This window comes from Mobula birostris, chromosome 4 (genome assembly GCF_030028105.1).
Source record: "Mobula birostris isolate sMobBir1 chromosome 4, sMobBir1.hap1, whole genome shotgun sequence".
Classification (NCBI taxonomy): domain Eukaryota; kingdom Metazoa; phylum Chordata; class Chondrichthyes; order Myliobatiformes; family Myliobatidae; genus Mobula; species Mobula birostris.
The window spans coordinates 196,183,188-196,197,779 of NC_092373.1; the positions used below are offsets into that span (position 1 = coordinate 196,183,188).

General features: G+C 43.6%; 1 protein-coding gene across 2 annotated transcripts in view; it reads left to right on the forward strand.

Moving 5' to 3' along the window:
- The first annotated feature begins 716 nt into the window (after nt 1-716).
- adissp (adipose secreted signaling protein) overlaps nt 717-14,592 on the forward strand; it is a 122,819-nt gene continuing 108,943 nt past the window's right edge. The window contains exon 1 of one of the 2 annotated variants that reach the window (XM_072256741.1): nt 717-1,149. In XM_072256741.1, coding sequence (XP_072112842.1) covers nt 1,131-1,149 — 19 coding nt within the window. In that variant the 5' untranslated portion in view covers nt 717-1,130. The remainder of the gene's footprint in view (nt 1,150-14,592) is intronic. The other variant, XM_072256743.1, reaches the window with a different exon arrangement.

Here is a 14,592-nt window from a genome sequence, read left to right on the forward strand (position 1 = left end):
ACAGGCTACAGGGCAGCTTCTTTCTACAAGCCGTTGGACTTTTAAATTCACATGTCTGTCCATTGCAATGGAGTCATAATGCAAAGATTTTTACTCCGTCATGTTGTGAGATGGATGTAAGATTTAAATAAATTCAAATTCAAATGCAAATGCCAGCAGCATGATGGGAAGTAAGTAAACTTTGTTCATAATAAAAATTATCATAATAAACAGTGCACTGTCTTTTCATTCTTTACATTCATAGGCAATGTGTTCTATTAGATTTGTTAAAACCCATAGGACTATTGCCCCAACCCCCCTGAGGAGCTACAATGATTGCGGGGGGGGGGGGCTTTCTCACCCATCTGTGGAGGAAGAAATAGTCAACATTTCCAGTTGAGACCCTTCACACATGGACTGATAGAACAGAGAGACAGTCTGTATGAAGAGGCAATACACACACACACAAAATGCTGGAGGAAATCAGCAGTCCATGGAAAAAATTACAGTCGAAACCCTTCAGCCTGAAACGTCGACTGTAACTTTTTTCCCCCCATAGATGCTGCCTGGCCTGCTGAGTTCCTCCAGCATTTTGTGTGTGTTGCTCGGATTTCCAGCATCTGCAGATTTGCCTCTTGTTTGACGTATGAAGAGGGAAGAGGCATAGGAAGGGGCGGGGCTACTTTCACTTTCTCCTCCTCCATCTGCCAATAGCCCCTCCCCATCCTCCTACCACGCTCCACGCCTCCACCTCGGCTCTTTATACCGTGTTCCCTAGACTCTTTTGGTCCAGACGAAGGGTCCCATCCTCCCTCTTCCCGTAGACGCTGCCTGACCTGCTGAGTTTCCTTGTTATTTCGGCTCCAAACTGCATCTCTCGTGTCTCCACCCCACGACTCGGTTTGGTTGAGCGCGCATCCAGGAGCACTAAGACCCAGAGGGAGCCCTGTTCCTTTCGCCTGCTTCCCCCTTGCAGGCTGGGCTGAGCTGAGCGGCGCTCCGCTTGCCCCGCTGTGTGGCTCCGTGTGCGGTGGGCGATCCAGGTAACCCTCGCAGGCGGCTCTTCCCGGACTCTCCCCCTCTACCCATGGCCACATGCTGAATCCCAGCCGAACTTCACATTGCACTGAGAGGATTGCAGCGACGATTAGATGGCTTCGAATTGGAAGGGTGAGTTAGCGGGGGTGGGTGCTGTGTGTGTGTGTGCATGTGAGTGAGGACAACCACAGGGCAAAACGCCGCATCTCCGAGCACCGACTCCTGTAAACCCAGCTAGTTCGTTGTCAACGGTGATTTTTGTTTCATCATGTGCAATAAAAGCACAGGATAATAGTTTATCTCGTGAAACAACATAGGCATGCACTTTCAGATGAGAAGCATTTTTGCAAGCAATGTTCGGAGTGTAGTCGTTGCAAGGACTCAGACAGTCAAGTTGTAGTCAGCAGCGTTATGTGAGATAGTGGATAAGAGGTTGATTGTTGGATGTGCACTCGTAGGACACTGGGGAAACAATTGTGGTCTTCTCGAAATGTAATCTTGTGCAGGCATGGAAGAGAGTGGGTTCGACCCCATCGTCTGCACTCTAGAAACCCGGCCAGTGAACCGCGTCTCTGACTCCCCACGGAAGTGTAAGCGAACTCCCGAGGCTGTGGGGACTTAAGTCTGCCCCGAATCGAAAATCCCCAGCGCAGATCCGAAGAGGCTACCACCCCCAGGGATAGGTAGGGCCGAAAGGCCTGTTTCCGTGCTGTTTGTCTCAATGTACTGTAGGTTTGCATGTAGCAGGTGGCGAAGAGCTATTCGACTCGAACAGGCATCGGATGGGACTGGTCTTACTTAGCCTTTCCCTGCTAGCGTGGCAAGATTCTAGGTTGGGGGGGGGGTAACAGATCGTTTTTCAAATTGAGAGGGGGGTGTGCTTGTACACTCACCACTCACCCTCTTCCCCACCAAACCGGACATTCTCTTTGCGTTACTCCGCCCCCCGTCGATCAAAGCTACAGAAGTCCTAACGCACGAACCAGCATGTGCATGGACAGGTTCTGCTTTGTCGCTGTAAGAGTACTGTATTGATCTGTCCCCAAGTACCATAAGGTGGACTTTTGGCCTCAAAAAAAGTACTGTCAGCCTGTGCTTTCTCTGTAACACTTCACTCTGTTGTCGTTTTCCCTTTGTATTGTTGTAATGGAACGATCCGAATGGATGGCATGAACAATGGGGTTTTCACTGTAACAATAAACCAATTTACCAGCTCGCTCACCTCTTGGATATTTCTTGCACGGCTGTACAATATACAGACAGGCTATTTATTGGGTATAGAAATTGGGGGGTTCAGTTGCAGTTGTAGAAGGTGTCGGTGAGGCGGCGCCTGGAATAGATTGATGTGTTTCAATACCCTGCAGGAGGAGAGGTGCTACTAAATTAGAAGGGGTGCAGGCTAGATTTGAGGATCTCACACACAATGTTGGAGCAACTCAGCAGGTCAGGCAGCATCTATGGAGTTGGATAAATAGTGTTTCTGGCCGAGACCATGTTGAATTGTATGGGCGATGGTTATTAGATTATATAGAATTCAAACTCAATGTAAATTTATTATCAGAGTATGTCTGTCACCATATGCTATCTTGAGGTTTATTTTCTTGCAGGCAATTACAAAAAAATAAATACAATACAGTTTATGAAACACTATACATAAAGACTGATCAATGTGCAAAAGACCACGAATTATGCAAATGAAAATAATAAATAAAACTGAGAGCGTGAGTTGTAGAGCCCTTGAAAGTGAGCCTGCAGGTTGTGGAATCAGTTCAGTGTTGAGGTGAGTGAAATTATCCAGGCTGCTTCAGGAGCCTGATGTTTGTAGAGTGATGACTGTCCCTGAACCTGGTGGTGTGGGAGCTAAGGCTCCTGTGCCTCCTACGTGATGTGAGTCGTGAGAAGAGGACATGGCCTGGATGGATAAGGGTCCTTGATTATGACATTGCTTTCTTTTGACAACACACCTTTTAGATGTGCTGAATGGTGGAGAGTGCTTTGGCTGTGATGGACTGGGTTGTATTCAGCACTTTCTGTAGATGTGTCAAGAAAAGCCGATATTAATTCTTTACAATCCCGGGCACGGTTATTATAATTTCTGTTCCTCTACGTCTTCCTGACGTATTCATTCATACGCCATGTGCTGCTTGAGGCAAGGTAAAGTTGAAGTAGATTAATTTATACTAAAATATCTATTTTCATTAGCTATATTTAATTATCCCGTGAGCTTGTGATCGTTATACTAAACTGCAGGCCTGGAATCCTATATTTGATGCATTCTGATAGGCTTTATTATATATATTTGCAAAGTGCTAGGTGGGGTGTATTTTGCCTTAAAGTAAGATATGTCGGCTTGTAAGTACCTTGAGATGTACAGAAGCACTTTTTCTTCCTCTGCACCCCAATCTTCATTGGTTTATAAGACCATAAGACGTAGGAGCAGAATTAGGCCGTTTGGCCCACCGAGTCTGCTGTGCTATTCTGCCGTGGCTGATTTATTATAGTCCTTAACCCCATTCTTCTACCTTCTCCCCACATCCTTCGAAGCCCTTGCTAGTCTAGAACGTATCAGTGTTCGCTTTAAATATACCCAATGACTTGGCCTCTTCAGTTGCATGTGGCAATAAATTCCACAGACGGGCAACCCTCGGCTAATTTATCTACTAGCAAGGGATCTGCTCTCCTAGGGTAAAGGAAGCCGAGAGGGAAGTAGTCGAAGTTATTATCGTATGCATAAGTGACATGGTGAGTGCAATGCTCTACAGTGCCAGAGATCACCGATTGGGGTTCAATTCCCACTGCTGCCTGCAAGGAGGTAGTATGTTTGCCCCATGACTGTGGGGGTTTCCACTGGGTCCTCCCTCATTCCAAAGACGTGCGGCTTATTAAGTTGTGGGCTTGCTGTGTTGGTGCCAGAAGCTTATAGACACTTGTGCACAATCACTGGAGGATGTGCGCTTCCCCCCCTCACCGCCGCTGCACGTTCTCGGACTGCGTTGGTCGTGGGCTCAAAAGACACATTTCTCTGTATGTTTTGATGCATACCTGTGACAGATAAAGTTCAGAGTAAATTTATTATCAAAGTACAGTACATAAAGGTCTCCATATACAGCCCTGAGAATCTTAATCTTTTCTGCATGCATGCACAGGTTCAGTGGAAAACTAACTTGCAGAAGCATCACATGCACATAACATCAGATAAGCAGCGTTCACAAGGAAAATATAAATTAATTAAAATTATATACAATGTTTACAAGAAAAGAACACAATTAGAACAAAAAATGTCCATTCTAGTGCAAGGTGATTTTAGTGGCAGGGTGGAGATACGTCTTTACAAAAGGAGGTGTAAGGTGCTCCATCCTTCCACTTGCTGACAGGTCACCCTTGGGTGAGGTGAAGGACCTGTTTAGTTCCCTGATCAGGGTCACATGAAGTCATGGGAGCAGGTGGTGGATGGTTGTATGAGCAACTGGTGCTGTAAGACTGTAAGATATAGGAGCAGAATTAGACCATTTGGCCCATCGATCTGCTCTACCATTTCATCATGGCTGATCCAATTTTCCTGTCAGCCCCAATCTCCTGCCTTCTCCCCATATCCCTTCATGCCATGACCAATCAAGAATCTATCAACCTCTGCCTTAAATACACATGAAGACTTGGCCCCCACAGCTTGCCTGTTGATAAGAATTCTGCAGATTCACCACTCTCTGGCTAAAGAAATTCCTCCTCATCTCCATTCAGAAAGGACGCCCTCTATTCTGAGACTGTCCTCTGGTCTTAGGTTCACCTCCCCCCCCCCCCCCAATAGGAAACATCCTCTCCATATGCACTTTATCAAGTTCTTTCACCATTGATAGGCTTCAATGAGGTTATCCCTCATTCTTCTGAATTTTAGTGAATACCGGCCTAGAGCCATCAAACACTCTTCATATGACAAGCCATTCAGTCCTGGAATCATTTTCGTGAACCTCCTTTGAACCCTCTCCAGTTGCAGCACATCCTTTCTAAAATAAGGGGCGGAAACCTCCTCACAATACTCCTCATGAGGCCTCATGAAGTTTCAACATTGCATCTTTGCTTTTACGTTCTAATCCTCTTGAAATGAATGCTAACATTGCATTTGCCTTCTTCACCACAGATTCAACTTGCAAATTAATCTTTAGGGAATCCTGCACAAGGACTTCCAAGTCCCTTGGTGTCTCAGTTTTTTTTGTATTTTCTCTCCGATTAGAAAGTAGTCATTCTTTTCATTTCTTTTACCAGAATGCATGACTATACACTTCCTGACTATATTCCTTCTGCCATTTCTTTGCCCATTCTCCTGTCTTCTGTAGCCTCTCTATTTCCTCAAAACTACTTGTCCCTCCAAATATCTTCATATGATCTGCAAACTTTGCAACACAGCCATCAATTCCATCATGAAAATCATTGATATATAACGTAAAAAGAATCGTCCCAACACAGACCCCCATGGAACACCACTAGTCACTGGCACAAGAGTGAAAAGACTTCTTTCATTCCCACTCTTTGTCCCCTGCCAAACAGCCAATGCTTTTTTCATGCTGGAATCTTTCCTATAATACCATAGGCTTGTAAGCAGCCTCATGTGGCACCTTCTCAAAGGCCTTCTGAAAATCCACTGATCCTGCCCTTGTCAAAGGCCTTCTGAAAATCCTTCTGAACATCAACTGATTCTCCTTCGTCTATCCTGCTTGTTACTACTTCAAAGAATTCCAACAGATCTGTCAGGCAAGATTTCCCCTTGAGGAAACCATGCTGACTACGGCCTATCTTATCATGTGCCTCCAAGTACCCTGAGATCTCATCCTTAATAATCGACTCCAATGTCTTCCCAACCACTGAAGTCAGACTAACTGGCCTTATAGTTTCCTTTGTTCTGCTTCTCTCCCTTCTTGAAGAGTGGAGTGACTTTTGCAATTTTACAGTCTTCCAGAACTATTCCAGAATCTAGTGATTCTTGAAAGATTATTACTAGTGCCTCCACAATCTCTTTAGCTGGCTCTTTCAGAACCCTGGAATGTACCATCTGGACCAAGTGATTTGTGTACCTTCAAACCTTTCAGTTTCCCAAGAACCTTCTCTCTAGTTATGGTAACTTCACACACTTCCATGACACCTGGAACTTCCACCATACTGCTAGTGTCTTCCACAGTGAAGACTGATGCAAAACACCTATTCAGTTCATCTGCTATTTTGTTGTCCCCCATTACTACTTCCCCAGCATCGTTTTCCAGTGGTTCAATATGCATTCTCGCCTATCTTTTACACTTTATGTACCTGGAGAGACTTTTGGTATCCTCTTTAATATTATTGGTTAGCTTATTTTTGTATTCTATCTTTGCCTTATTGACTTTTTAGTTGTCTTCTGTTGGTTTTAAAAGCTTTCCAATCCTCTAACTTCCCACTAATCTTTGCTCGAATATAAACCCTCTGTTTGGCTTTTATGTTGGTTTTGACTTTTCTTGTTAGCCATGTTTCTGTCATCTTTCGTTTAGAATACTTCTTCCTTTTTAGGATGTATATATTCAGTCCCTTCTGAATTGCTTCCAAAAATTCCAGCCACTGCTGCTCTGCTGTCAACCCTGTCAGTGTTCCTTTCTAATCAGTTCTGGCCAACTCCTCTCTCATGTCCCTGTAATTCCCTTTACTGCACTGGAATACTGATACTTCTGACTTTTCCTTCTCCTTCTGAAATATCTGGGTGAATTCGATCATATTATATAACCATATAACAATTACTGCATGGAAACAGGCCACCTTGGCCCTTCTAGTCCGTGCCGAACTCTTACCCTATCCTATTCCCACCGACCTGCACTCAGCCCATAACCTTCCATTCCTTTCCTGTCCATACATCTATCCAATTTAACTTTAAACGACAACATCGAACCTGCCTCAACCACTTCTGCTGGAAGCTTGTTCCACACAGCTACCACTCTCTGAGTAAAGAAGTTCCCCCTCATGTTACCCCTAAACTTTTGTCCTCTAATTCTCAACCCATGCCCTCTTGTTTGAATCTTCCCCACTCTCAATGGAAAAAGTCTAACCACATCAACTCTATCAATCCCCCTCATAATTTTAAACACCTCTATCAAGTCTCCCCTCAACCTTCTACGCTCCAAAGAATAAAGACCTAACTTGTTCAACCTTTCTCTGTAACTTAGGAGATGAAACCCAGGCAACATTTTAGTAAACCTCCTCTGTACTCTCTCAATTTTATTGACATCTTTCCTATAATTCGGTGACCAGAACTGTACACAATACTCCAGATTTGGCCTTGCCAGTGCCTTATACAAATTCAGCATTACATCCCAACTCCTATACTCTATATTGCTTATATAGATAATTTATATCTATATTTATATAAGTTATACTCTATAACTTCACACCCGAAGTGCTCCCCAACAAATAACTCCGTCACCTGCCCTGTCTCATTCCCTAACAGGAGATCCAACACTGCCCCTTCTCTAGTTGGTACCTCTAAGTATTGCTTCAAAAAACTATCCTGCACACATTTTACAAACTCCAAACCATCCAGCCCTTTTACAGAATGGGCTTCCCAGTCATGTGTGGAAAATGAAAATCGCCCACGATCACAACCTTGTGCTTACTACGAATATCTGCTATCTCCTTACAAATTTGCTGCTCCAGTTCTTGGTCCCCATTAGGTGGTCTATAATACACCTCTATAAGCATCACAACACCTTTCCTATTCCTCAATTCCATCCAAATAGCCTTCCTAATGAGTCCACTAATCTATCCTGCCAGAGCACCGCTGTTATATAATCTCTGACAAGCAATGCAACACCTCCCCCTCTTGCCCTTCCTATTCTATCACACCTGAAGCAATATTATGATCACTTGCCTCTAAGGGTTTTTTTTTACCTTAAGCTCTCTGATCAATTCTGGTTCATTGCTCAACACCCAGTCCAGAATAGCTGTTCCTCTAGTGAGCTCAACCGTGAGCTGCTCTTAAAAAAAAATCTCGTAGGCACTCTAGAAATTCTCCCTCCTGTAATCCAGCACCAAACCGATTTTGCCAATCTACCTGCATATTGAAGTCCTCCATGACTATTGTGACAGGGACCTTCTGGCATTCATTTTCTATCTCTCATTATAATCTGCAGGCAACATTCTTCCTACTGTTAGGGGGTCTGTATACAACTCCCATGAGGAGTTGCATATCACAAGTCCTGATTCCACTGATGCCAGGAGGACAGTCTTCAAAGAGTATTGGTAATGACTGAGGTCACCCATCTTGTAAAGACACTGCCCAGAAGAAAGCAATGGCAAACCACTTCTGCAGAAAAATTTGCCAAGAAAAATCATGATCATGAATAGACCATGATAGCCCAGGTCCTATGACATGGCACATAATGATGATCAAAATGGTCAAGGTGTACTAAACTCGAGTGATTTAGGTTATGCTAGTTGATTCAAGCACTGAATGGTTTACAGAAGTCGCTGTTCTTGAACCTGGTGATGTGGGACCTCAGGCATTTCCACCAAACCTGCTCAAGTCAAGTCAAGTCAAGTTCATTGTCATTTTGACCATAAGCTGCTGGTACAGTACACAGTAAAAATGAAACAACGTTCCTCCAGGCCACTGGTGCTACATGAAACACAAAACTACACTAGACTATGTGAGACAGCACAAGGCTACAGTACACTACGTAACACAACATAAAAACTTCACTAGACTACAGACCTGCGCAGGACTGCATAAAGTGCACAGAACAGTGCAGGACAGTAATAAACGAGACAATAGACACAGTAGAGAACAAATTACAATATAATAAATAATGTAGATGTCAGTCTAGACTCTTGAGTATTAAGGAGACTGATGGCTTTGGGGGAAGAAACTGTTGCACAGTCTGGTCGTGAGAGCTCGAATGCTTCGGTATCTTTTGCCGGATGGCAGGAGGGAGAAGAGTTTGTGTGAGGGGTGTGTGGGGTCCTTCACAATACTGTTAGCTTTGCGGGTGCAGCGTGTGGTGTAAACGTCTGTAATAGTGGGAAGAGAGACCCCGATGATCTTCTCAGCTGACCTCACTGTCCGCTGCAGGGTCTTGTGATCTGAGACGGTGCAATTCCCGAACCAGGCAGTGATGCAGCTGCTCAGGATGCTCTTGATACAACCTCTGTAGAATGTGGTGAGGATAGGGGGTGGGAGATGGACTTTTCTCAGCTTTCGCAGAAAGTAGAGATGCTGCTGGGCTTTCTTGGCTATGGAGCCGGTGTTGAGGGACCAGGTGAGATTCTCCGCCAGGTGAACACCAAGAAATGTGATGCTCTTAACGATCTCTATGGAGGAGTTGTCGATGTTCAGCAGAGAGTGGTTGCTCCATGCTCTCCTGAAGTCAACAACCATCTCTTTCCAATCACAATAAATCGTGGCACTTGGAGTATTATGAGCAGTAGAGAGCCGTAAGGACTGTCAGATTTCTGAACAGAATCAGAATCAGGTTTAATATCACCTGCAAATGTCGTGTTTTTTTTTGTTTTTAACTGCAGCAGTACATTGTAATACATCGTAATAAACAGGGGAGATTCTGCAGAGGCTGGAAATCCAGAGCAACACACACAAAATACTGGAGCTAGTCAGTAGATCAGGCATCATCGACGGAAATGAATAAACAGTCAACATTTCTGGTCGAGACCCTTCTTCAGGACTGAGAAGGAAGGGGGGAAATACCAGAATATAGAGGTGGGGGGGGGCAGTGGGGGAAAGTGGTTGGCTGGAAGGCCACCTTCCTTCTCAGTCCTGAAGAATGGTCTCGGCCTGAAACGTTGGTTGTTTATTCCTTTACATAGATGCTGCCTGGCCTGCTGAGTTCTTCCAGCATTATGTGTGTTACATAATAATAAAAACTGAATTATAGTAAACATATATATAATAAATTTGTATATAATAGTTAAATTGAATAAGTAGTGCAAAGAAGAACATATTGGGTTAGTGTTTATGGGTTAATTATCCATTCAGAATCTGGATGGCAGAGGGGAAGAAGCTGTTCCTGAATCGCTGAGTGTGTGCCTTGGGCTTCTGTGCCTCCTACTTGGATGGTAGCAATGAGAAGAGGACATGTCCTGGGTGATGGAGATCCTTCGCGATGGATGATCCATGAACGTGACCTCGTTATTCCTTTTTGTTTTGCATTATTTATTTACATTTATAGTTTCTAGTGATTTTATACCTTTGCACTGCATTGCTGCCATAAAGCAGCACATTTCCCATTATATGAGGCAGTGATTATAAATCTGATTCTAATTCCCTTGATTCCTTTAATATCCAGAAGCACATCTCATTTTGAATTCACAGAGACTGATCTCGTGCAGTGGTCCAAGCTGTAGAATTCCAATGATTTGCCAAATTCTGAGAGGAGAAATTTCTCCTCTGTGCTGCGTAGCCTCTGCTTTATTCTGAGGTTGTAGCCCTCAGTGCTTGACTCCTTTTCCAGGAGAAACATTCTCATCAAATTTTCCTTTCCAACCTTTCTACGAATTACTAGTTTTGAAGGACGTCACGTCTCAGTCATCTAAGCTCAACAAAATTAAATTCCAGGCTGCTCAATCCTAAATAAAAGATTAGATTTATTAGACCATAGGAACAAAGTTAGACCATTCAGCCCATCAAATCTGCTCGGCCATTCCATCATGACTGATTTATTACCTCTCTCAACTCTATTCTTCTGCTTTCTCCCTATAACGTTTGACGCACTAACTAAACAAGAACCTATCAACCTCTGCTTTGTGTATACTCGATGTGGCCTCCACAGTAGTTGGTGGCAATGAATTCCACATCTTCGCCACCCTCTGTCTAAAGAAATTCCTCCTCATCTGCTCTAAATCTATGCCACTCTGTTCTGAGGCTGTGCCCCCTGGTCCTAGACCCACCCATCCACTCGATCTACGTTTTTTAATATTCGATAGGGTTCATTGAGATCCCTTGTCATTCTTCTAAACTCCAGAGCCATCAAATACTTCTCATATGTTAACCCTTTCATTCCCAGAATCTTTCTTGTGATCCTCTCTAATGCCAACATATCTTTTGTTGGATAATGGGCCCAAAACGGCTCATCATACTCCAAGTGTGGTGTGATCAATGCCTTATAAAGCCTTAGCATTACATCTTTGCTCTTATATTCTAGACCTTTCGAAACATATGCTAACATTGCAGTTGCCTTCCTTGCTCAGTTTGCAGGTTAACCTTTAAGGAAACTTGCATGAGGACCCTCAAGTCCCTTTGCACCTTTGATTTTTGAATTTTCTCACTGTTTAGAAAATAGTCCACACCTTTATTCACTGCCCTACACTATATTCCATCTGCCATTTCTTTGTCCATTCTCTCAATCTGTCTAAGTCCTTTTGCAGACTCCCTGCTATTTCAACACTACCTGCCCCTCCAACTACCTTTGTATAGTCTGCACACTTGGTCACAAAGCCATCAATTCAGTCAACCAAATTATTGACATATAATGTGAAAAGAAGTGGTCCCAACACCGTCCCCTGCAGAACATCACTAGTCACAGACAGCCAATCAGAAAAAGCTCTCCTTAATCCCACTCTTTGCCTCCTGCCAATCAGTTAATCTTTTATCCATACTATTATCTTTGCTGTCTTACCATGGGCCTTTGGATTGTTCAGGAGCCTCATGTGTAGCACCTTATCAAAGGTCTTATGAAAATTCAAGTAAACATCATCCATCGGTTCTCCTTTGTAAATCCTGCTTGTTATTTCCTCAAAGAATTCTAACAGATTTGTTAGGCAAGATTTCCCCTCAAGAACCCCACGCTGAGTTTGGCCTACTTCATCCTGTATCACCAATAATGGATTCCAACATCTTACCAAACACAAGCTAACTGGCCAATAATTCCCTGTCTTTTGCATCCCTCCTTTGAAGAGTGGACTGACATTAGCGATTTTCCAGTGTCTGGAAACCATTCTAGAGTCTAATGATTCTTGAAAGATCATTGCAAATCCTGCACAGTCTGTTTAGCTACCTCGTTCAGAACACTGGGGTGTAGTCTATCTGGTCCAGTGAAAGAAACCCCACACTTCGGGTAAAGTATTTCCCCTTGAACCTGGGCTGGACCTCTTTCCAAAGTAGAGTTTATAGAATAAGTTGTAGGATTAAAGAGAGAGCGAAGAAGGAGAGGGAGAATAAGACCGGTGGGATTGCTCTGCTGATAGCTGGTGTTGTCTCAATGGACTGAATGGTCTCCCGTTTTGGAATAAAGGTTGCCACCTATGTTAGATTATTTGTAAAGATATCCATGTTAGAATATTGTTTATTGACTACCGCTTTTCCTTCAGTACTAAAATTCCAAAGAAACTCATCTTCAAACTCCTAAAACTGGGAGTCAACACCTCCCTTTGCAACTGGATCCTTGACTTCCTGACCAACAGACCTCAATTGGTAAGGAGAAGCAGCAATGCCTTCACCATTATCCTCAACATTGGTGCTCCTCGAGGTTGCGTCATCAGCCCTCTGTAGCCTGTATACTCATGACTATCAAAACCTATCAAATAGTGAAAGGCTTGACAGAGTGGATGTGGAGGGGATGTTTCCTATGGTGGGAGAGTCTAAGATCAGAGGACGCAGCCTCAGAATAGAGGGGTGCTCTTTTAGAACGGAGATGAGGAATTTCTTTAGCCAGAGAGTGGTGAATCTTTGCAATTCTTTGCCACAGACAGCTCTGGAGGACAAGTCTTTATGTATATTTAAGGCAGAGGTTGCGGTTCTTGATTGGTCAGGGGATGAAGGGATATGGTGAGAAGGCAGGAGATTGGGGTTGAAAGGAAAACTGGATCAGCCATGATGAAATGGCGGAGCAGACTCGAGCCAAATGACCTAATTCTGCTCCTGTGTCCTACTGTCTTATCAACTGTGTGGGCAGACTCTGCTCTACCTCTATCTACAAGTTTGCAGAAGATGCCATGATAGTGGGCCAGATCTCAAATAATGATGATTCTGAGTAGATGAAGGAGATGGGGAGCCGGTGACATGGTCTCGTGACGACAGCCACTTCTTCAATGTCAGAAAAACAAGAGCTTGTTATTGGCTTCAAGAAGTAGAGGAGGTACACATGCTTTTGTTTACATCAGTGGTGCTGAGGTTGAGGGGGTTGAAAGTTTTAAGTCCCTGGCAGTAAACATCACCAATAGTCTAGCCTGGTCCATTCACGTAGACTTCATGGCCATGAAAGCTCAACAGCACCTCAAGAAATTCGACCTGTCCCGTTTAGCTTCCAACTTTTAATTGATTTATCATAGAAAGCATCCTGTCCAAATGCATCACAACTTGATTAGGCACCTGCTGAAGGGTCTCTGCCCAAAATGTTGACTGTCAAATATGTCAAAATATTGCTGTGATGATTGTACATTCTGGTATCAATTGTTTGACGACAATAAAGTATAAAGTGTACTCTTTTTCCATAGACGCTGCCTGGCCTGCTGAGTTCCTCCAGCATTTTTTGTGTGTGTGTGTGTGTTGCTTGGTCAGGCACCTGTCTACCCATGACCATAGGAGACTACAGAGAGTTGCGAACGCATCTCAGCACACCACAGAAAGCAGCTTCCTTGCGATGGACTTCTGCTGCCTTAGTAATCAAGTACCCCACCTTCCCTGGACATCCCCTCCCCTCTCCCCTTGGGCAGAAGATACAAAAGCCTGGCTGAAGGACGGCTTCTATCCCACTGTTATCAGACTCTGGAATGGACCTCCTGTACAATAACATGGGCTCGTGACCTCACAATCTACCTTGTTACGATCTTGCACCTTATTGTTTACCTGCACGGCCTTTTCTCTGTTACACTTTATTCTGCATTCTGTTACTGTTTTACCTTGCTCTACCGCATCGAATTCTAGTGCTTAAATCTGAGGTTCTTTTCGAAGTCAGGAATGAGGCACCAAACTCTTTGTTTCACGACCGTTTTATTAAGAGTTGATAGACCAAAGACAACAGGAATAGAATGGTAATGGGGGGGGGGGGTCATTGTTATTTGAAAGAGAGGATAAAGAAGATGATGATGAAAATACAGCCTAGCGTAATTGAGCCACCTTTATATTCAAAGATAAGAAAATTCCATGGATAAGGATAATTCAGTTAGAAAATACTGTCGTAAAATCAGCCAATGAGACAATACTCCTTCAGAACAAAGAAGCTTCCGGAATTATAATTTGAACAGCTAGTAGACGCATATTAAACTGTTATGTACATAAAGACTACTTAAAAGCAGATAATTGATTGTTAAACTACAGAGAAAATAACATTTAGAATTCAACAATTGGGTTCAGTAACCACAATGCTCTGTACGAACAATATGCAAGACAGTCTTTTCGCTGTATCTCAGTACATGTGACAGTAATAAACCAATATCATTACCAAAAGAAAACTATGTGTTAGATTGTGGCTTAAGCTCAGCTTTTGCACTGATGGGCCTCTGGTATGGAATTCTCTTCTCCCTCATTTTGGGCCGGGGACTCCAGTTTCCTGTGTCTCACTGGTCTTCAGAAGTGCCTGTTCTGTCGGTGTGCTCTCAGAGGTTCAAGGAGATAGC